The 24,360-nt window shown below is 37.7% G+C and overlaps 1 protein-coding gene across 1 annotated transcript in view; it reads left to right on the forward strand.

Moving 5' to 3' along the window:
- The window catches only part of Oca2 (OCA2 melanosomal transmembrane protein), a 364,563-nt gene that overhangs the window by 198,248 nt on the left and 141,955 nt on the right, over nucleotides 1-24,360 (forward strand). The window contains exon 18 of the mRNA XM_077799930.1: nucleotides 12,289-12,416. Within this exon, the coding sequence (XP_077656056.1) occupies nucleotides 12,289-12,416 (128 nt within the window). The remainder of the gene's footprint in view (nucleotides 1-12,288; nucleotides 12,417-24,360) is intronic.

Consider the following 24,360-nt stretch of genomic DNA (forward strand, 5'->3'; position numbering starts at 1 on the left):
TATATTTCACAAGGTTGGTTATGTTTTGATTTTGATTCTCTAAACATTAAGTATTTATTGATGTTCATGGTCTTCTCCTTTTATTAGCTCCAGTATGTCTTGAATAATGCAGCCAATATCCTCCATCCGGCACACACGTCAATGAATTTAAAAAAGAGCAAACAGTTTAATGACTGTTTCTCCCCTCATTTTTTATCCCTAAAAGCTTATATCACATGGGTCTGCACATGGGTCTCAGTAAGACTGCTGAGGGATGGTTTTTTTTTTTTAAGTTGGATGATTTTGATAGAGAACAGATCAGCTTTTAAGTCATGAATTTTTCAGAAATGTTAGAAGTACATTTAAACAAAAATATCTGCTGGTCATCAATGGATAAATAGTGTTGGAAAGGCATTTTATCAAGAAAATTGTTAAAAGTGTCAGCTCAAATGGCTGCTATTTACAGGTTTCTCATTGGTTATTAACCTTGACATTCTAAGTCATCTCCCTATATATTAAAATTGTTCCCTATGTAAATTATACTTCCCCTTAGCATTAATAAGAAGGACCCGCCTCATATTTGTTATAGAAAGACAAGTTTAGATATATCATGTCTATAAGCTTATAAGAAATACAGGGACCAAGAGATTACTTAAGTTTCCGGGCATCTCTGACTTAGCAGTCATAAGACTAGAAGAGTGAGTTGTATCAAAAATTTCACTTGCTTTTCTGGAGCAATGCTATGGGTCATGTTTGAATTTTTTCCACATTGATAGTTTAAACAAGAATTTGAATTAATCTTGTGCAATATCATCATTTCTGAGGCTTGTAATCATAAAAGAATCAGTTTTTCAAATGCTCATTTGTGGAAATTAAGCGTTCCATTGTCAGTGAATATGACACAGTTAATTGGAGCAAAACTCAACAACTGAAAACATGACTGACCTCGTTTTTCTTTGAACATTAGCAAACACACCATACTATTACTCACACCCTGTGCATCTGATATTTTTCTCAGGCCAGACATATCAGATAGAATGGGCTATGCTGGGTAAAATAGTGATCCTAGCATCTCAGAAGATTTAACAAAGGCATTTTCTTGCTGATACCACATGTACCATGCTGGTCAATGGGGGTGCCTGTGGACAGAGGAACTAGTATTATGTGATGCCACCACATTGATAGTTTCCAGGGTCAACTTGCAGGGAAGAGACAATGGATAAAGCTTATAGCTGCCCTTAAATGCCAGGTTAGGAAGATGTGTCTCATTTGCTCAAAGCCCAGGGGTGAGGTTGGTTTTGTGGCTTCACCTATCTTTATGGGGCTGGGAAAACTTCCTGGGGGTATACCAAGGAAAAAGTGACTGATATGAGGAGCTCTGATATATATATATATATATATATATATATATATATATATATATATATATATATATATATTGGGATTGGGATTGAACCCAGGTGCACTTTACCTCTGAGGTACAGCCCCAACTCAGTTTATTCATTTTTATTTTGAGACAGGGTCTCACTGAGTTTCTGAGGCTGACCTATAACTGGTAATCAGCCTCCCAAGTCACTGGGGTGACAGGTGTGCACCACCATGCCCAGTGAGCTCTGATGTGTCTTTGTGAACCACTACATAAAACACATTCTAAAATCGCTTTCCATGATCTGTTGTCTTGTGTGTTAGAAGGTTTCATAGAACTCGGCCACCAGGAGTGACTATCTGGATCTGCCTGGATGTTGTTGGGCATGAAGGAATCACTGAATATTCATCCTTTTTGAATTTCGAGGAGCGTGAGGATTGAGAGAGACAGTCCCAGTGGCAAACCCCTGTGATCTCCAAGGGCAGCTGGGTACATTTCTCAGGGCCAGGCTGCCCTATTGCCCAACTCCTGGGGCTGTGTTCATGTGTGATGCAGATCACTACAGCTGTGTACTCTGTGACCCAGGCAGCTCCACCGGATCCAAGGAGAACCTGCCTGTGGGATGAAATATTGCTTTCTCCACGTAACCTCAAATTGGTGGAATTCTGAGAGTTTGTCTCCTTCCTTTAATGTCGAAGAGCTACATCGAGAACTCCAATTGATGTTTTTTTAAAATAGAAATTAGAAAATGATTTGACACCGATGTCTAAAAATATAAGAAAGCATTAGTTGTGGCCCCTTCCTCCTCACTGGCATTCTCATGCATTTAAGCTCCTCAGAGCCTGGAGGGTTTTCAACATCCTTCAAAGATGCTTAAGATCACAGAACAGCTCCAATTTCGAGTTAGACTCTGGTTCCGTCACCCATGGCCTCAGCAGAGTGTGCGGATTTACCCCAGAGACCCCTATGGCATATGGTGCATGATTCTAGCGTAGCCGTCATGTCGTACATTATGGGAGATGCTCCTGGGCTGTCTTCTCCACGAGACTGTGCAACCCTCTGGCAGAACTCATATGCAGTTCACCTTTCTGAAGGCCACGGGGACCCATTCCTAAGGGTGCCCAGTATATAGGTGTGGTGGAAGCTGTCTCTCAGTTCATCTCCGGAATTTATCCTGCTGCTATGTGAGCGAGCTGGCATTTGGTATGCTTCCTGGACACTGAGCACTACGTATGTGTGTGTGTGTGTGTGTGTGTGTGTGTGTGTGTGTGTGTTCGCTATAGGTGTCAGTATTTGGAAAAGTCTGCTTGTCTCCAAGCACAGGCATCCTTGAATGATTTGAAGGTTTTACTTGCCATCTTAAAGAGAATACTTGCAGGGTTGTTGGGCTGTCCTATCCACTCTGCCTCCCACCCCCGATTTTCTTTCTCCTTTTTTTTTTTTTTTTTGAGATGGAATGGAAGGACTACAGAGAAAAATCATGATTTTTCTACTTTTATTGAAGAGAAGCTGGAACCAACTGCTATAGCAAGCAGTGACCTGGATGCCAGTGCCCAGGCCCAGCCCACGGTCCACTACTTTTGTATGGAGGAGGAGAATGTTCCCTTCTGAGATGGGAAGTCTATTTGGTTCCCACTCCTGACCTTCATCAGATCTTATGTGGCGGATCAGTCTAGGCAGGTGTGTACCTCCTTCCCATCACATTACCGTTTTGTATGCCCTTCCCAGGGCATGGGTTTAGTTTAAGAGGACCCAAGCTCACCAAGTAGGATGTAAAATAGGATCCTTCTAAATATCTTAGGCAGATCGTGCTGTGTCATCAAAGACACTGCCATATGACTCTGTGTCTTAAATAAGATATAAAAAGTCATGATGGCTAAGGTTGAGATTGATCACTTTGACTAGCTTAAAACAAGGAACTTCTGTTTCTCAAAAGATGCTGCAAAGTAGGCGAAAAGAAACCACAGAGTGAAAAAAGACAGGTCCCAATCATATCTTTGGTTACATTTGGAAATTATACCTAAAATATAAAAAGGATACCTGTAGATTAATAAAGATAGAATACCCCATAAAAAAATTGAAAGGAATCTTGATACTTGACAAAATAGGATACTGAAATTATCAATAAGCATATAAAAAGTTGCTCAACCTCAGAAGTCATCAGTGAAGTGTGAATTTAAGCCACAGTGAGATGCTATCACATTCATACCTAAATGGCTGAAATTGAAGACTGAGAAAATTAAATGCTGAGAAAATGTAGGGCAATAGAAAATGCCATATGTTGCTGATCAGATTTTAAATTTGTATAATGATGTCCGGAAATAATTTGGCATCGTCTACTAAGTTTAGGTCAATGCTTGCCTGCAAATTTTGTTCTCATTGTATGCCCAACAAAAATGTGTAGAAGTGCACACCAAAAGATATGTCTGAAAATGCTCACAGCAGCTCCACTTATAATAGCCCCAAACTGGAAGCAACTCAAATATCTGTCAATCCTATAAGGATGAATAAGTTATGAGGCAGTGATGCAGTGGAATATTATGTAGAAATAAAAAATTAACATATCACTGCAACTGTAACAAATGACTAAATCTCCCAAACATGTTTAGCAAAAGAAGTGATAGGAAAGAGTACATGCTATGTGATTCCTTCTATTAAAAACTCAAAAACAGGCGAATCTGTCCTGTGGTGTTAAGGGTCAGGTGAGAAGAATGTAGGGAGTGGTGGGATCCAACTGGGCTTTTAGAATGCTGATCCTGTTCAATCTCTTGTTCAGGGAGCTGGCTACATGAGCATGTTTCCTTGGTAACTGAGCTATGTGTTTTATTTAAAATTGATGCTCTTTTTCCATGTATGTATAGTAGAAGATGTCTATAAAAGGACAAACTGAATACAATTCACTCTATCAATCAGGATCCTGCCAGGAAACACGTCACACTCCAACTTGGTAATTTGCGTTGACTTTACTAAGGGGACTGTGTACCAGTGTGGGCGAGGTGGAGGAAATCCACAAAGGGAAGGGTGTATTCCAGAGCCAGATCGGACTGGGTGTGTGAGAGAGGATGGTGCATGCCTATAATCCCAGAAACTGGGAGGATGCAGTGATGACAAGGTCACTTTGCAAAGAGCAGTGTGACCTTCAGTGTGAGGGCCCTGTATAGACAGATCCCAAAGTACGAAAGTCCCCAGCCCACTCTCATCCTGGCTCATTCTCTTGCTGGGTTCCCCCTTGGCAAAGCCCAACTGAGGTCCAGGACAAGAGACCCTTTCAATATGATCTATACAAGTCAGCCTCCATGGTAGAGTCGGTGGGCACATGGAGTGGATAGGAGGGGTGGCTTAGCAGGGTCCTGGGTGTCTATACTAGCCTGTGATATTAGTGGAAAACTTTATTTGAGACAAAATATTTGGAAATAGAATTGTCTATGTTTTAGTCATCTTTATCCTTCCCAACTACTCACTTGATGTGACCATAGAGCTTCCTAAGCCTGATTGGAAACCACAAGGAAGCCTCTGGGTGTTCAAAGGAGCATTAGTTTCACTATGACTTTTGATGTCTTAGTCAAAGCCAGAACCTTGGAAGGTTGGAAGTCACTTCCCTGGATGTAAAAGGGAGAAGGGCAGATCTGGAGCTAGGTCTTCCTAGCCCTAAGCCTCCCTCCAGTTCTGCACTTACTCTATGCCTCCGTACCCATAGGTTGCTGTGAGGACTGAATCAGTTCATGTATATGGAGGCCTCAAAAACAGTGCCTGATGCAGGGCCTAGTCCATGTGAGTGACCTGCTCAGGCTGATGGCTAAGCACTTTAGGAAACACAAGGGGAGGAAAATGGTCTGGCTTTTGCTGGATTTAAAAGACAAGTAGAATGCTGATTCAGAATCTACAGTGATGCAGCCACATCACTGTTTATAGAATTCACTATAGCTAAACTATGGAACCAACCTAAGTGCCCTTCAATGGATGAATGGATAAAGAAAAAAATATATATATATATACATACACACACACACACATATACATGCAATGGAATATTACTCAGCCTTAAAGAAGAATGAGATTATGGCATTTGCAGGTAAATAGGTGAAGCTGGAGAACATCATGCTAAGCAAATAAACTAATCCCAAAGAACTAAAAGCCAAATGTTTTCTTTGATATGCAGATGATAATTCACAATGGGCAGGGTGGTGGTGGTAAGGAAGACTAGAAGTACTTTGGATTGGGGGGAGAGGAGTATAGGGGAGGGAGGGGGTAGTGGGGCAGGAAGGATAGAAGAATGAATCTGACATTACTATCCTATGTGCATATATGATTACACAACCTGTGTAATACCACATTATGTACAATCAGAAGAATGAGAAGTTATACTCCATTTATATATAATGTATCAAAATGCATTCTACCTTCATGTATAACTTTTTAGAACAAATTAAAAAAAAAACACAACAAAATAAACCCTTAGTAGCTTAAGGAAAAAAAAGGTGGAAACTACTTGATTTAAAAGTCTTAAGAGATATAATTTAAAAAGTACATTGAGTGTAAAAAAAAAATTAGGAAAAAATAGGCATTTTCTCATAAGAGAAAACTTGTCTGTCACCAGGCACAGTGGTGCATGCCTACAATCCCAGTGACTCAGGAGGTTGAGGCAGGAGGATGACTAGTTCAAAGCCAGCCTTAGCAACTTAATGAGACCCTAAACAAATCAAGAGATCCTGTCTCTAAATAAAATACAAAAAGGGCTGGGGATGTGGCTCAGTGGTTAAGTACCCTGAGTTGAATCCCTGGTACCAAAAAAAAAAAAAAAAAAAGAAAGAAAAAGAAAAAGAAAATCTGCCTGTAGAACAATTACTCAGGTAGTTAGGGGTGCTGTCCTTTGGGCCTCACAGCAGTGGTCCCCTGTACAATGCTGTAACAGAACTTAACCGCTTCTCAGCCAGCTGCTGTCCTACTCACCCACCCAACTGTGGGCTGGGGTTTCTCAGGATGGAGCACTGAGCGGGCCACTGTCTGGGTAAATGATGACTGAGGACAGGTTGAGAGCTACCTCATAGAAAAACACAGTGTAGCTGTGCAACTGAAGGTCCTTGCCTTGATTATCTGAGACGAGACTCATTTGGCCTATTTTAGGCTGTGTGTAGCCATTATGAGTTACTTCATCCAAGGGAGGCAGGCAGGGTGGCTTGTACTATGCATAGTATGTGTAGCCCCTTTGTGAGTTTTCCTGGTTGGAGGGATGAACATAAGAATAGTGATGGTTGAGATATTCTCTGGAGATGTGGCCCACTTGGCTTTAGACATACGTGATGGTTCATCTAATCTGTAGGTCGTGGTTTCATCAGGACACTTTGCTTTTGGTAAAAAGCATCTGCAAAATGTCTGGAGGCAGGAACGTGTTCAAAGGATCCTTTGTAAAATGCCACAAGGTTTCAGGTAGAACAAAATTAAGCGACATTGCTCGTTATAGTAAACAAATCACATTTTGGGGAGAAGTTTCAGATAAATAAACCAAATTTATTCATAAATAGTGAAAACATTCCATCTAGACTGAGCACAGGAGAAGAATCCAACTTGGTGGCATGAAAAGAAATTCTGTAGACTAGGGATTGAATCCTAGTTTTGTCCCCAGCAAGCTGTGCAGCATGAAGGAAACCAGCTCATCTTTTGGAGTCTCCATTTCCTTCTGGATTGGATTGCTGAAAGATGATGGGTGAGTTCCAAGGAGGCCACATAGTGCATGATGGAGGCCTTTGTCCTATGCTCACTTGAATTGTGCTGCCTAGAGCTTTAGGAATGGGGGCAGAAGAGGTTCCTTCAGTTTTTTATTCTGCACTGAACCTTGACTCTACTGGAGATACAAATGAAAGTACCAAGCATTTATCACAAATTCTGCTGTAAGGAATGGCAAAGCTCTCTGTGAGAGATGAATGTGCATTCAAGGAGGGGGTTTAATAGTTGCTCCACAGGATAAAGTCATCTCAGGTAAATGCTGCTTTTCATCCTTATTCATCTTCATTCAACCAAACTTTTAATTTTTAAAGGAATCGAGTCAATGGCACATTGTTAGAATTTGTAATAGAATGTGAAAGCTGGAAATTGTGATGTTCCCATTAGTGTTTTTTGATTCCAGCACATTATAAAATACCCCACCACTTCATCCCTTGTCACTGTCACCAAGGAGCCAGTGCTGAGTGAGAATGGGGTGGATCACTGCTAATGGTGACCTGGGGGTCCCATTAGAAGGCGCCACTTTGCTCTTTAGCTAAGGGATTTCATATTACCAAGCAAATATTCTTGTTCAGGCAGTTGATTAGTGTTGCCAGCTCTGCAGGCAGTGTGTTTGAAATTAAGGGGAAAAAAAATCGAGGTTTTGCAAGGACAAGGTGAGTCTCCATTCAATTGTAGGTCATTGCAGGTAATTTTCCCGACAAGACAAAATTCTGTGAATATAAAACCTATTCTGAAACTGGATTGATGAGTGCTATGGCAGGAGTTGTGGATGAATGAAAATTTAGGTCTCCAGAAATGATAAGAGAAAATAAGACTATAAAAAGAGTCCTAGAGGAGCTTCCAGCTTTCTGTCACGACTGGAATTTCTCAGGCTTAAGAAAAATAACTTGTGTTTTTAGTGACTCGGAGAGAGGCTCTTATTGCCATATAGCTGAGCAAATAAAGGGATGCCGTTTCTGGGTGTAGAAAAGCACTGCCCAGGGAAAATGCGATTTTCCTTAACAAGAATTTTTAAAAAAAAACAGAAATATATGAAATGATCTATCTTTAGGGAAGCAATCAAGGAATCAAACACTCAATGTGATGGACCGAGAATAAGTATCTGTCCTTTGTGTTAGGGTAGGTGCTCTGGAGAATTCAAAGACAAGTCATAAAGTCTCTCAGACCAAGGAAGCTGAGGCCCATGGAAAACTCAGGCTGCTCAGCTTTAGGAAACCTCAGAGACTTCAGAATAAAGTCCTGACATCTTTGCCAGCTGTGTAAGGCTTTATGATCTGCCCCCCACCCCGACACCCTAAATGTCAATGTACTTTCCCTACACATCTTCCTTCTTTTTTTTAATCACTGAAAAAATATATTTCACATAAAATTTGCCATTCTAACCTTTTTTTTGAGTCTACAATTCAGTGGCGCTAATTATATTCATAATATTGTGGATCATCGCCACAACTTTAAAAACTTGTCATCACCCTAAACAGAAACTCAACAGCCATTAAATAGTAACTCCTATTCTCTCCCTCCTCCTTGGCCCCTGATAATCTCTCATCTACTTTCTGTTTCTAGAAGTTTGCATATACTAGATATGGCTGAATGACATGAATAGCACTGCATTGTGTTATATGACATCTTTTGGTGTTTTTTTTTTAACCCATTCATCTGATGATGGTCATGAGGGCTGTTTCCAACTTTTGTCTATTGTGAATAGTGCTGCCATGATCACTGGTGTACAAGAATCGATTCTTGGTGGGCCATGTGGTAATTCTATGTTTGGCTTTTTGAAGAACTGCCAGATTGTTTTTCCACAGCAGTTGGAACAATTTTTACATTTCCATCAGCAATGTGTGAGGGTGTTCCAATTTCTACAAATTCTCATTAACACTCTTTTTTTTTCTTTTACAAATTACAGTGGTCCCACTTTATCCATAAGGCATAGGTGCCAAGAACCCCAGTGGATGCCTAAAAATGCAGATAGTGCTGAGTCCTATACAATAGTCCCTCCTTTTCCCATTATCTGTGGTTTTGTGTGTGGCTTCTGTAATCCACGGTCAACCAGGGTCCAAAAATATTAATGGAAAATTCCAGAAATAAACAATTTATAAGTTTTAAATTGCACTGCTGTTCTGAGTAGTGTGATAAAATCTCTAGCCATCCTCCATTCTGTCTGGAATGTGTTCATCCTTTTGCCTGATGTATCCACACTTTTTCTGCTTCCTGCCCTGGTTACTTACTAGCCATCTCAGCTATCAGATCAACTATCACAGTGTCTTAAGGCTTACGTGAACACGAGTGTAGTACTCTAATGCTACATCCAAACCTACATCACTCATCTTACTTCATACCAGCACGTAGGCATTGTTTGACTTCACATCATCACAAGAAGGGAGTGGAAGTACAATAAGATATTTCAGGGGCAGAGAGAGAACACATTCACAGTTTTTATAGCAGTCATTGTTCTAATTTTATTATTGTTTTCAATCTCTTATTGTGCCTGATTTATAAACTAAATTTTATCACAGCCTTGTATGTATAGGGAAAATATAACCTTTACTGGACTTCTATTTAACAGTGCCTTTTGAAAAGCATGAATTCATAATTTTGATAAAGTCCCATTAATATAAAACTTTTCTTTCAGGAATCATGCTTTTAGGATTGTATCTAAGAAAACTTTGCCTAACCCAGAGTTCTAGAGGTTCTTCTTGTGTTTTCTTCCAGAAGTTTTATACTTACAAACTTTACGTATAGGCCTACAATCTATTTGTGTTAACTTTTGAATATAATTAATGAATAGATCAGAGTAAAATTTCTTTTGCATATGGATGCTTAATTGTTATAGTACAATTTCTGGAAAAGATTCCCCTTTCTTCACTGAATCACCATTGAACTTTTATTGGAAATCAATTGGCCATGACTGTGTTGGTCTATTTCTGGATTCTCCACTGATGAATTTGATTATCTTGTTGTAGTGCCATACCATTTTGATTATTGTAGCTTTATACAATAGGAGCTCTAGATAAGTCTTGAAGCGACATAATGTATATTTTCTAACTTTGTTCTTCTTTTTTTTAAGTTGCTTTGGGTATTTTAGGTCCTTTGCATTACTATATAAATTTTAGCATCAATTTGCTAATTTATACACAAAAGATTGCAGGGATTTGTACAAGACATTCTTAAGAAAAACTAAAAAATACATAAATAATATAGATACATGCAGTGTTTGTGGAATCTATATTATTAAAATGTGAATTTCTTTCATTAACCCATACTTACCTACAGTCCCTACTTGAAAGGTGTCTACACTCTAATTTCTGGTGTTGATGCCTGGGTATATTTGTTACATGTCAAAGGGACTTTGTAAGTAAAATTAATGTTATAAGCCTTAATAGAGGTAGATATTCCTGGATTGCTTAAACAGGCCTAATATAATCATATGGACCCTTAAAAATGGAAGAGGAAAATGGAAGAAGGGTCAGTGGGGGAGATGTGTCAGAAGAGGCAGAAAAGATCTGAAGTGTGGGGGGGTCTTGACTCACCATTGCTTGGAAGATGGAGCCAGGAAATGTAGGTGACCTCTGGAAGCTGAGAACAGCTCTTGGATGATAGCCAGTAAGGCAGTAGGGACCTCATTCTTATAGCTTTGAGGAATTGAATTATAACAACAGCCCGAATAAGCAAGGAAACAATTCTCTTCCATAGTCTCTAGAAAGGAATGCAGCCAACATCTTGGCTTTGGCTTTATGAGACATACGTGATGGTTCATCTTATCTGTAGGTAGTGGTTTCATCAGGACACTTTGCTTTTGGTAAAAAGCATCTGCAAAATGTCTGGAGGCAGGAACATGTTCAAAGGATCCTTTGTAAAATGCCACAAGGTTTCAGGTAGAACAAAATTAAGCTACAAAATTAAGATATTTCAGGGGCAGAGACAGAACACATTCACACCCTGCTATAAACCCACTGTACTTATAGCCTATGAAAACTGTGATATAATAAATAGATGCTGTGTTAAGCTACCATGTTTGAGTGTTATGGCAGTTGAAGAAAATGAATACCTTTTTGTATCTACAGAAACTATAGTCATGATATCAATCTTATTCTTGACATCAGCAATTTTGTCTTCTTGCTTTTTAACCTATTCAGATTGGTTAAGTTTATTAGTGTTATTTATTAAAAAAACAACAACAACCAGATTTTGGTATCACCAATATTTTCGTTTTCTATTTCATTGATTCATGTTTCAGTCTTTGTTATTTCTTTTCTTTTGTTTATTTTGGGTTTCGCAATTGGCTCTGTTAGCAAGTGAGTAGACTATTTGGACAAAAACTTCATGAAAGAAAATATAGAGATGGCAAATAAGTACACATAAAGATGAATCAATAGGTAAATGTAATTTGAAAACACAATAAGATATCCATCTCCCACCCATAGGAATGTCTAAAATCAGAAAGACTGACCAGTTCTCAGTGAAGATGTGGAGGAACTGGAATCCTTTTGGAGAACAGTTTTTCCACTTCTTAAAACATAAGTATTCCACACAGCACTCCTTAATATTAACCTCTCATATGATCTAACCATCCCATTCCAAGATATTTACCTAAGAGAATGGAAAGCATGTGTATATACAAGGAATTGTATATGATTGTTCATAGCACACTCATTTTTAATAGTTCAACACTAGAAACAAGGCAAAGGTCCATCAAAGGGTGAATGGTACGATGTGTCATAGCCATATCATGGTGTACTACTAACAGTGACAAAGAATGAACTATTGATCCACAAACCAAAACCAATGAATCTTAAAATAATTACCCTGACTATTGATTTTCTAGCTACATGATCTGTCCTTTGAGAAACAGAGCAAAATATACGTACTGTATGATTAATAGGGAGTCTATATTTATATAAAATATAGAAAATGTAAATTAAACTATAGTGAAAGAAGAGATGAATAGTTTACTGAGAGTGTGGGGGGGTGATAGGAGGAGCTAGAGGGGTAGAGAGCATGCGTATGCATGAACCTTGAGCAGTAAGAGTATGTGCATTTGTCTTTATTATAGTGTTGGTTTCATGAATCTACACTTAAGTCAAAATAGCAATTATTCATTTTAAATACGTGCAGTCTGCCACATATCAGTTATCCTCAATAAGGGATCAATCAGGGGAGAATAATTAATTGGTCTATTAACAATTGAACATATATATCTCCGTTTTCTTATTTTTCAGGATGGATTGCTATTCTGGGTGCCATCTGGCTGCTAATTTTAGCTGATATCCATGATTTTGAGATAATTCTACACAGAGTGGAATGGGCAACCCTTCTGTTCTTTGCTGCACTCTTCGTATTGATGGAGGTAAGACTTTTGTTATCTTTTATCATCTGCTTTTGAAATTTCATATTTTATTCAGTAAATGATGAAAGCCTAAGTCTATAAGTCTTTCTACATATTACTATGTAGAAAATTATGGAAAATTGTCATTGTATTATTTTAAGTTAACCAACTTTTACCTAAGCCATCTAAATGTTTTTGTTGAAATTATTAGGTTGCTATTGTTTTTTTTTTTCTTTTCTTTTTTGTGTTTTGCACAACCTCTTTGTGGCTTGGAAACTTCTTCTAATTTCATTTGCTATAAAGGAGAATGAACCTGAAGTGTTTAAGGAGGTGGAAATGCTGACTATATTGATTTGAACAGTACACATTGTGTAGGTATAGGTCTATCAAATCATCTCATCATTTCCCATAAAATGTACAATTATTATATGTTAAAAAAAAGTAGAATTTGCTCAAAATAGGGTTTGGAGAAAAATGACTTGTGACAATAAGTTTACAGGGTAACATTACCATGATAACCGAGTTCAGTTTGTGTTATATTTGAATACTTCTGTGTTGTTATGGAAAAGAGTGAACAATATGTGTTGTTTTTATCTATATAATCTATCTATCTATTTATTTTATTTTTTAGTAATAGTTGGAAACAATACCTTTATTTTATTTATTTACTTTTATGTGCTAAAGACCAAACCCAGGGCCTCGCACATGATAGACAAGTGCTCTATAGCTGAGCTACAACCCCATTGTTGAAGTTACAATTCTTATTGTAGAATTATTCACAACACATTTTAATCCTGAGACTATTTATGAACTTGTGTCTTCCTCAGACTCAAAGGTTGACTAACATAGAAAAATGCTACTCTGCAGGCAATTCCCTCTCAAACACTGCTCTTTTGCATTAAATTTAGCATATATTTATACTTTCATTTTCATTCAGTGAAAATGAAAAATTATTTTCTAATTTTCCATGTAATTTATTTTTGTTTTATGGGTTATTTAAAAGTTCCAAATCTTAGGGTTTGTCCATGTTTCTTTCTGTTTTTGATTTTTGATTTAATTCAGTTGTGGTCACAGGGCACACTTTGCATGGTTTCAATCCTTTCAAATTTTATTGAGACTTGTTGTGTGGTCACTATGGTGTTGGTCTGTTTTCTTCTGCTTGAAGAATATGTGTGTTCTGCTATTGTGTGCTGGAATGGTCTATAAATGCCCCATATGTCATGCTTGTTAACATTTTTGCTGAAGTCTCCTATAGATTACTGATATCCTGGTAACTGTCCTAAAAGTGAGATATCGCAGTCTCCAACTAGTATAGCTGAGTTATATGTTCTTCCTTTTGTTCGGTGATAGACTTTTATAATTATTATATCATTTGAACTTTTGTCATTATCAAATGTCCCTCTTTTTCTCTGGTAATAATGTTGTCTTAGTGTATTTTGTCTGATATTAATATAGCCATCTCCACTCATTTTTTATTACTCTTTGAATGGATTATCATTTTAAAAATCCAATCTGACAATTTCTCCCTTTTTATTGGGAAATGTGTACTCCATTTCATTTAATAAAACTATTATTTTTGGGTTGGGGCTGGGGTTCAGTGAATGCTTACCTGGCACGTGTGAGGCACTGGGGTTGCTCCTCAGCACCACATAAAAACAAAATAAAGGTATTGTGTCCACCTACAACTAAATCATACATTTTTTTAAAAAAGATATGAGAAGTCGATTTAAAAAAATTATTGTTATTGTTGGTTCAATGTATGCTGTTTTGATATTTTTATTGTCTCATATCTTTTTTGTTCAGTTCTTTCTCCTTCATTTCTTTATTTTATGTGCATATTATCTTGTGTACTATTTTAATTCTTGTCTTTGTTATTTTTTTTAAAACTATACATTTAAATTATTTTTTAACTGCTCCAGAGGTTAAGTTATACATACACACACACACACACACACACATACACACACACACACACACACACACAAATATATCTATATTGGACTAATACTAACTTCTGGCAAAATACAGAAATCTTTCCCATATTTCCATTTTGTCCTCCTTCCCTTTGAGTCATTATTGTCCCATGTCCTATCTTTATGTGATATGCCTAATGTACAGTTTTGTCATTATTTTATGCAATGTATTTTAAGTCAATTAAGAGAAGAAAATATATCACTTTATCTCCTATCTATCTATCTATCCTCAATACTTACCTTCTCCAGAACTCTTTACTGCCTTATATGGATTTAAGCTGTTATACGGTGACACCCTGAGGGATTCTTTCATTATGTCTGGCAAAGCGGGTCTGCTAGCTGCAAATTCTCTTTGTTTATATACCAATGTCTTTATTTTGCTTTAATTGTCAAAGTGTTGTATTGCTTGATCTCTACAGAATTCTTGGTAGTTTCCTTTAGGCAGTCCAAGCTATCATCCCACTGCGTGCATTCTCTAGTTTTTCTTATGGGAAGCCAGCTCTTATCGATATTGTTTATCCCTTGTGTATATCAAGTAACTTTCCTGTTGCTGATTTTGAGGTGTCGTTGCATATTTCAGTAATTTGATTATGTTGCAGCAAGGAGTGGATCTCTTTGTGTTTATTCTGCTTGTCATTTTTTTTTCTTTTCAGCTCTTCAGATCTCTAATATTTTTAATCAAATGTGGATATTTGGATAGTCTTGGGTTATTAATTTTTTATTCATGTTTCCTTTCTCCCCTTAAAATGTATTTCTTCTCTCTGAAGCTCCCATTATAAACATGTTGATTTACTAGATTGTATCCTACATTTTTAAAAAATATTTTATTTTTCTTCATCCTTTTTTCTCAGTGTTCTTCAGATTAGCTACTTTCTATTGATCTATTTCATTCTGAGTAAGTCTTTTTACATCTTCTCAAATCTGTTATTGGGAATCTCTTAGTTAGTTTTTCATTTCATTCATATTTATCAATCCCCAAATGACCATTCTGTTCTCTTAAAAATCATCTTTATCCTTTTATGATAGTCTCTGTTTAATGCACTGCTGTTATTAGTTTCCAATTCTTTAGGCATGATTTACTTTAGTTCTATGAGCATATTCAAAATTTGTTTTGAAATTTTACTAAGTTCAATATCTGGGTCCCTCAATGACAGTTTCTACCCCAGAGTATGGGTTACTATCTTCCTCCTCTTCATATATTGTAATTGTTGTCAAAAAACTAGAAATTTTAATCAGCTATTTTAGCAACTCTGGATGCTGATTAATCTTCTTAAAGGATTGTTGTTGATTCCATTTATATGAATCACTATGAAATGTTTTTTGCTTCTAGAAACAATTTTGTCTCAGTTTTATATTTTTATGGCCACTGTAGGTTTTTTATTTTTAACTGTTTGTGCAATATATCTAACCTAACATGACAGCAATAATCTCATATAGTTGAATTACATTTTTTAAAAACCCATTCACCAATATCTTCTTTTTATTTGGTATATTTATTTAATTTATGTTTGATATAAATACTGAGAAGGTGGAATTTATAGTCAACATTTTTCTATTTTTTAAAATATTTTTTAGTTGTTGATGGACCTTTATTTTATTTATTTTTATGTGGTGCTGAGAATTGAACCTAGTGCCTCTCACATGCCAGGCCAGTGCTCTACCACTGAGCCACAACCCCAGCCCAACATTTTTCTATTTTTTAAAAAAGTTTATATTTATATATTTCCCTGATAAGATGCTTATTCATATCACACACAACTTTTAGGTTTCACTTATTCCCAGCTGTTTTATTTTATTTATTTATTTTGTTTTGTGGTGCTGGGGACTGAACCCAGGGCCTTGTGCATACAAGGCAGGCATTCCACCAACTAAACGGGAGCCCAGATGATTTATTTATTTATTTTTTATCATTAGTTGTTCAAAACATTACAAAGCTCTTGACATATTGCATACATTTGATTCAAGTGAGTTATGAACTTCCATTTTTACCCCATATACAGATTGCAGAATCACATCAGTTACACTTCCATTGATTTACATATTGCCATTCTAGTGTCTGTTGTATTCTGCTGCCTTTCCTATCCTCTACTATCCCCCCTCCCATCCTCTCCCCTCCCATCTTCTCTCTCTACCCCATCTACTGTAATTCATTTCTCCCCCTTGTTTTTTTCCCTTTCCCCTCACTTCCTCTTGTATGTAATTTTGTATAACAATGAGGGTCTCCTTCCATTTCCATGCAATTTCCCTTTTCTCTCCCTTTCCCTCCCACCTCTCGTCCCTGTTTAATGGTAATCTTCCTCTCATGCTCTTCCTCCCTGCTCTGTTCTTAGTTGCCCTCCTTATATCAAAGAAGACATTTGGCATTTGTTTTTTAGGGATTGGCTAGCTTCACTTAGCAAAATCTGTTCTAATGCCATCCATTTCCCTGCAAGTGCCATGATTTTGTCATTTTTTAGTTCTGAGTAATACTCCATTGAGTATAAATGCCACATTTTTTTTTATCCATTCATATATTGAAGGGCATCTAGATTGGTTCCACAGTCTAGCTATTGTGAATTGTACTGCTATGAACATCAATGTAGCTGTATCCCTAAAATACGCTCTTTTAAGTTCTTTGGGGAATAGTTGGAGAAGGGGAATAGCTGGGTCAAATGGTGGTTCCATTCCCAGCTTTCCGAGGAATCTCCATACTTCTTTCCATATTGGCCGCACCAATTTGCAGTCCCACCAGCAATGCACAAGTGTACCCTTTTCCCCACATCCTCGCCAGCACTTGTTGTTTGACTTCATAATGGCTGCCAATCTTACTGGAGTGAGATGGTATCTTAGGGTGGTTTTAATTTGCATTTCTCTGACTGCTAGAGATGGTGAACATTTTTTCATGTACTTATTGATTGATTGTATGTCCTCCTCTGAGAAGTGTATGTTCAGGTCCTTGGCCCATTTCTTGATTGGGTTATTTGTTATCTTATTGTCTAATTTTTTGAGTTCTTTGTATACTCTGGATATTAGGGCTCTATCTGAAGTGTGAGGAGTAAAAATTTGTTCCCAGGATGTAGGCTCCCTATTTACCTCTCTTATTGTTTCTCTTGCTGAGAAAAAACTTTTTAGTTTAAGTAAGTCCCATTTGTTGATTCTTGTTTTTAACTCTTGTGCTATGGGTGTCCTATTAAGGAATTTGGAGCCCAACCCCACAATATGTAGATCAGAGCCAACTTTTTCTTCTATCAGACGCAGAATCTCTGTTTTGATATCAAGCTCCTTGATCCATTTTGAGTTAACTTTTGTGCATGGCGAGAGAAAGGGATTCAGATTCATTTTGGTGCATATGGATTTCCAGTTTTCCCAGCACCATTTGTTGAAGATGCTATCCTTCCTCCATTGCATGCTTTTAGCCCCTTTATCAAATATAAGATAGTTGTAACTTTGTGGATTAGTCTCTGTGTCCTCTATTCTGTACCATTGGTCCACCCGCCTGTTTTGGTACCAGTACCATGCTGTTTTTTTCACTATTGCTCTGTAATATAGTTTGAAATCTGGTATCGATATACCGCCTGATTCAGAATTGCTTTTGCTATTCTGGGTCTTTTATTTTTCCATATGAATTTCATGATTGATTTATCTGTTTGTACAAGAAATGCCTTTGGGATTTTGATTGGCATTGCATTAAACCTATAGAGGACTTTTGGTAATATCGCCATTTTGATGATGTTAGTTCTGCCTATCCATGAACAGGGTATATTTTTCCATCTTCTAAGATCTTCTTCTACTTCTCTCTTTAGGGTTCTGTAGTTTTCATTGTATAAATCTTTCACCTCTTTTGTTAGGTTGATTCCTAAGTATTTTATTTTTTTGAGGATATTGTGAATGGGGTGGTTGTCCTCATTTCCATTTCAGAAGATTTATTGTTGATATACAGGAATGCCTTTGATTTATGCATTTTGATTTTATATCCTGCCACTTTGCTGAATTCATTTATTAGCTCTAGTAATTTCTTTGTAGACCCTTTTGGGTCTTCTCGGTATAGGATCATGTCACCCGCAAATAGTGATAATTTAAGCTCTTCTTTTCCTATCTTTATGCCTTTAATTTCTTTCGTCTAATTGCTCTGGCCAGTATTTTGAGAACTATATTGAATAGAAGTGGTGAGAGAGGGCATCCCTGTCTTGATCCAGATTTTAGAGGGAATGCCTTCAATTTTTCTCCATTCAGAATGATGCTAATCTGAGGCTTAGCATAGATAGCTTTTACAATGTTGAGGTAAGTTCCTGTTATCCCTAGTTTTTCTAGTGTTTTGAACATAAAGGGATGCTGTACTTTGTCGAATGCTTTTTCTGCGTCTATCGAGATGATCATATGGTTCTTATCTTTAAGTCTATTGATGTGGTGAATAACATTTATTGATTTCCGTATATTGAACCATCCTTGCATCCCAGGGATGAATCCTACTTGATCATGGTGCACAATTTTTTTGATGTGTTTTTGTATTCAATTCGCCAGAATTTTATTGAGGATTTTTGCATCTAGGTTCATTAGAGATATTGGTCTGTAGTTTTCTTTCTTCGAGGTGTCTTTGTCTGGTTTCGGAATCAGGGTGATGTTGGCCTCATAGAATGAATTTGGAAGAGCTCCCTCTTTTTCTATTTCCTGAAATAACTTGGAAAGTATTGGTATTAATTCTTCTTTAAAGGTTTTGTAAAACTCCGCTGTATACCCATCCGGTCCTAGGCTTTTCTTGGTTGGTAGTCTTTTGATTGCTTCTTCAATTTCATCCATTGATATTGGTCTGTTCAAATTGTGTGTATCCTCCTGACTCAGTCTGGGCAAATCATATGACTTAAGAAATTTATCGATGTCTTCACTATCTTCTATTTTATTGGAATATAGGTTTTCAAAATAATTTCTAATTGTCTTCTGTATTTCTGTAGCATCTGTTTTGATATTGCCTTTTTCATCCCATATGTTAGTAATTTGAGTTCTCTCTCTTTTTCTCTTCGTTAGCATGGCTAAAGGTCTGTCGATCTTATTTATTTTTTGAAAAACCAACTTTTAGTTTTGTTAATTTTTTCAGTAGTTTCTTTTGTTTCAATTTCATTGATTTCTGCTCTGATTTTAATTATTTCTTGCCTTCTGCTACATTTGCTGTTGTTTTGCTCTTCCTTTTCTAGGGCTTTGAGATGAAGTGTGAGCTCATTTATTTGTTGTTTTTTTCTTTTTTTGAGGAATGACCTCCAGGCGATGAATTTCCCTCTTAAAACTGCTTTCATTGTGTCCCATAGATTCCGATATGTTGTGTCTGTATTTTCATTTATCTCTAAGAATTTTTTGATTTCCTCCTTTATGTCTTCTGTAACCCATTGATCATTCAGTAACATATTTTTCATTTTCCAGGTGATGTAGGATTTTTCCTTCCTTCTTTTATCATTGATTTCCAGTTTCATTCAATTATGATCAGATAAAATGCATGGTATTATCTCCACCCCTTTATATTTACTGAGGGTTGCCCTATGGCATAATATATGGTCTATTTTGAGAAGGATCCATGTGCTGCCAAGAAAAAAGTATATCCATTCGATGATGGTTGATATATTCTATATATGTCAGTTAAGTCTAGGTTATTGATTGTGGTATTGTGTTCTATAGTTTCTTTATTCAACTTTTGTTTGGAGGATCTGTCCAATGGTGAGAGAGGTGTATTGAAGTCACTCATAATTATTGTGTTGTGGTCTATTTGATTCTTGAAGTTGAGGAAAGTTTGTTTTATGAATCTTGCAGCACCATTATTTGATGCATAAATATTGATAATTGTTATGTCTTGTTGGTGAATGGTTCCTTTTAACAGTATATAACGTCCTTCCTTATCCCTTTTGATTAACTTAGTCTTGAAGTCGATTTTATTCGATATGAGGATGGCCACCCCTGCTTGCTTATGAGGACCGTGTGCGTGGTATATTTTTTTCCCATCCTTTCACCTTCAGCCTGTGTATGTCTTTTCCAATCAGATGTGTCTCCTGGAGGCAGCATATTGTTGGATTTGTTTTTTAAATCCATGATACCAGCCTATGTCGCTTTATTGGAGAGTTTAAACCATTAACATTCAGAGTTACTATTGATATATGGTTTGTACTTCTAGCCATTTTTGATTATTTATCCTTTTTTTAAAAAATTTCGTTTGTTTCTCCATGATTATCTTTTATCTTTCCCCCCGCCCTCTGTCTTTACCGAGGCACTTCCCACTGATGGTTTTGGTTATTGTTTTTCATTTCTTCCTCGTGTAGTGTTTTGCTCTAGATGCTTTGCAATGCTCGCTTTCTGGCTGCAAATTCTTTTAACTTTTGTTTATCATGAAAGATTTTTATTTTGTTGTCATACCTGAAGCTTAATTTTGCTGGATACAGAATTCTTGGTTGGCATCCATTGTCTTTCAGTGTTTGAAATACATTGTTCCATAACCTGCTTGCTTTCAGCATCTGTGATGAAAAATCTGTTGTTAACCGTATTGGTTTATCCCTGAATGTAATCTGCCTCCTTTCTCTGTATGCGTCTACAATTTGTATATCCTTTTCCTTTTTTATTTCTGGAAAGTTTTCTGTAATCATTTCATTCAGCAGGTTACTCATTCCCTTGGTTTGAATCTCTATACCTTCCTCTATCCCAATGACTCTTAAGTTTGTTTTTTTTATGTTATCCCATAACTCTTGGATGTTTTTCTCGTGTTTTTTAACCTGCCTTTTGAGTTGGCTAGACTCTTTTCAAGATGATATATTTTGTCTTCATTATCTGACATTCTGGCTTCTACTTGCTCCACTCTGTTAGTGATACTCTCATTTGAGTTTTTAATTTGGTTTATAGTTTCCTTCATTTCTAGAATTATTGTTTGATTTTTTTTATAATCTCTATCTCCTGATAAAGATGCTTAACTTCTTCTTTTATCTGTTTATGTTATTGGTTTTCAATGTGTTCTTTCACTGTTTGAATTTGCTGTCTCATATCCTCTTTAAGGTTCCATTCCATCTGTCTAAGGTGTTCCTTGAGTTCTTTATATGACCATTTTTCTGATGACTCTAGGTCCTCCTGAATATTTAGGCTGTCCTGCATTGTTTGTACTCCTTTTCTTCCTTGCTTTTTCATGCTGCTCATGTTACTTCTTGTTCTGTTTGACTGCTGAGTTACTGTTTACTCCTATAAATTTATTTGATGCTTGGGAGGAAAGGTATTAGAAGGGAAGGGAAGAAGTCACTAAAGAGAATGAGAGTAAGCAGGTAGAATTCAAGGAAGGGGGAATAAGGAAATTGAAAAGAAAAGAAAAGACAAAAGAAGAAAAAATAGGAAATAAAAAAAGAAAAAAATTTTTTTTAAATAATAATAATAAAAAATAAAAATTAAAATTAGAAGAAAAAAATTAAAAAAAAATTTAAAAAACAAGAAAGAAAAATGAAAATGAAAAAAAAACCCAAATCAAAAAAAAAAAAAGAAGAAAAAAAAACCTAATAAATGCAGTCTTAGAGTTTGATTAACTTCTCTTCCAGTAGGTGGAGCTGTGCCCACCAGGCCAAGCTTCTCCTGTCAATACACAGGAACCAATCACTGTGCAGCAGCTCCTCCTCCCAGACTCTGCGAGTCTCCAATCCTGAGTGCCTAGGGCCTCCTCTTGTGTCTAGTCACTTTTCCACTTTTCCTCTAGCCAGACCCCTCTCACCGGCGACGCTCACCACAATACTGGCTACAGGCCAGGTCTGCTGCTCCCGGGAGCCCTGTTTTCATGAACGACTGGGCACACTCTCCCTGTTTGCCATTCCCTCAGACCCTAAGTTTGTAGAGCTTGGGGCTGAGAATCCTCAGCGAATTTTACTTGCCCTCCGGTAGCCACGCCCCCGGTAGCTGGTGCAAGAGACCTCAGCTGTCAGCACTGGTGGGAGCGGTAGCCGGGAGTTCCGTGCCTCGGTCCCGCGCCACTTCTGATTCCCTCTGTCTGGCTACCGCGCTCACGGGAGAGCTGGGAGGGGCCCTTAAGGTTTCCCCGATGTGTGGAGAGGGAAGGCTAGGGGGTTACTCACCTGTAGCCGCTGGTTTCAATGAAGTTATCTCCTCCGCCGCAGTCTGGTGACGTCAGTTCTCTGCCATGGTGGTATCTCTTGCAAATGGCGACAGTTCGTTTCCCTTTGCCGGGTGACCAATGCAACGGGTGGGTCCTGACTGGCTCTCCCAAGCCCTGTTTCAAACCTGTGGCCACTACCTATGAAGGCTCGGTTGGCATTTACCTCTGTAGGATCAGAAGGGCCGACCAGTTGTTTCAGCCGGATGGATTAGTGCTGAGTCACAGCTGTTTGTCTGCGGGAAGCAGGCGAACGGGAGCTTGAATTCAGCTGATCCGGGCTCAGTGTGTGTTCCGAGAGGCCCAGACTATTCGCCCCAGATCCACGTCAGCTCAGCATTGCCTAGTGATCCTGAGCAAACAGAATTTAGACTGTTTACGACTCCCTATGCCCGCACAGCTGAAGAGGTCAGAGACTTGATCTCTCTGCGCCCGCCGCCATGTTGGATCTCCTGTATCCTACCTCATGAGAACCTGAAATTGCAGGTTTGAGAATAACAATGGTTCTTTGAGTAGAGCTAAATGATATTTATCTTCTTAGATATTTAATTTATTTGTAGAACTTTTTAGACTACTTAATCCTTTAATTTTTAGTGGTATCTTCTTTATAGCTCATTTTATGCCTTCCAATTGTCTCTTAATGTTTTTTTTTTTTCTTTTATCTGTACTAACCTGAGTGATTAGAGGAACCATGTGGGGGTGTATTGATTTAGTCACCTTGACACTGGGAGAGGCCATTATGTCTCAGTTTCTTCTCATGATATTCATTACTATACTATAGCGACAAGAACTGGGCTGTTTTCTGCTTGTAAGCACTAAATCAAGACAATTTGTCTAGCTGTTTTCTTTAGTATCTTATTCCACAGAGCAGATACATATAGCATTGATTATATTCAACTTAATAAATCAGATTATAATTTTGTAAAATTTAGTTATATTGGATTCTAAAACAATTTTCTGGCAATTAAGGGGATACAATATGTGTTCCACTAGAAAAAGTAAAGATTTAATTTGGGCCTTAGATTAATGTCAACAAAACCAGCCCAGCAATGTTTCTGTTTTCTAATAATTAAAGAAAATTCTGAGTAGATGTTGGTTTGGGTTTTAATTGAGAGAGGCAATTTTGGTGCAGAAACCAACAGGAAAGGTTTCCAACTTTAGCTAAGGGCACAACCTTGCCTTAGTTTCCAACCTCTTTATTTTGACCTGAGTCCTTGGCAGAATATGTTAATCTGCTGTAATGGCTTACATCTTGATACCACATCATCAGTCTAAAAAAACCAACAGGGGAACTGAGCTTATTTCGGTTGTGGGGTTTCGGGGAGTTCAGTGATTCTTCCACTTGATAGTCTGAAGTGTGGCAGTTGAGGCTCCCATGAATCTGTGGTTCCCATGCTTGCCTCCCAGCACAGTGCAGAGGGGCAGCCTGTCATTCATCCTGACAGGACCTTGACCCCAGGGTCCTAGCACCTGGGCAAGATGTTCTAGCTATCCCTTCTGAAGGAGGAGCACTCTTAGCCATTTTGGAATCCTAATGCTTTCAACTCTGATACTTCACTCCCGAGTACTCCTGTCCATTTTATTCCCACTCACCCTTACAGAACAGGTCCTTGCTTTGCTTCTCCTTTTGGTGACCAGTCGAAGCATCATTACTCTCTCCAGACCTCACCACAGCTGGATGCACCTCTGTCATGCTGGCAAAGCGAATGGGTTGGAGCACTCCAGTGGGCAATCCCCAGGTTCAGGAATGGCTCTTCCCAATCAGGTGAACAGGCGATTGGAGCATAAGGTTTAGGAGTACAAGCTTTAGCATCAGAGAGATCTATGTTCAGATCTCAGCTTTGCCTCATCCTAGGCGTGAAACATTGGGCAAGTTGGACAAGTTACCTCGATACCT

Source organism: Urocitellus parryii, chromosome 6, assembly GCF_045843805.1.
Source record: "Urocitellus parryii isolate mUroPar1 chromosome 6, mUroPar1.hap1, whole genome shotgun sequence".
NCBI lineage: Eukaryota > Metazoa > Chordata > Mammalia > Rodentia > Sciuridae > Urocitellus > Urocitellus parryii.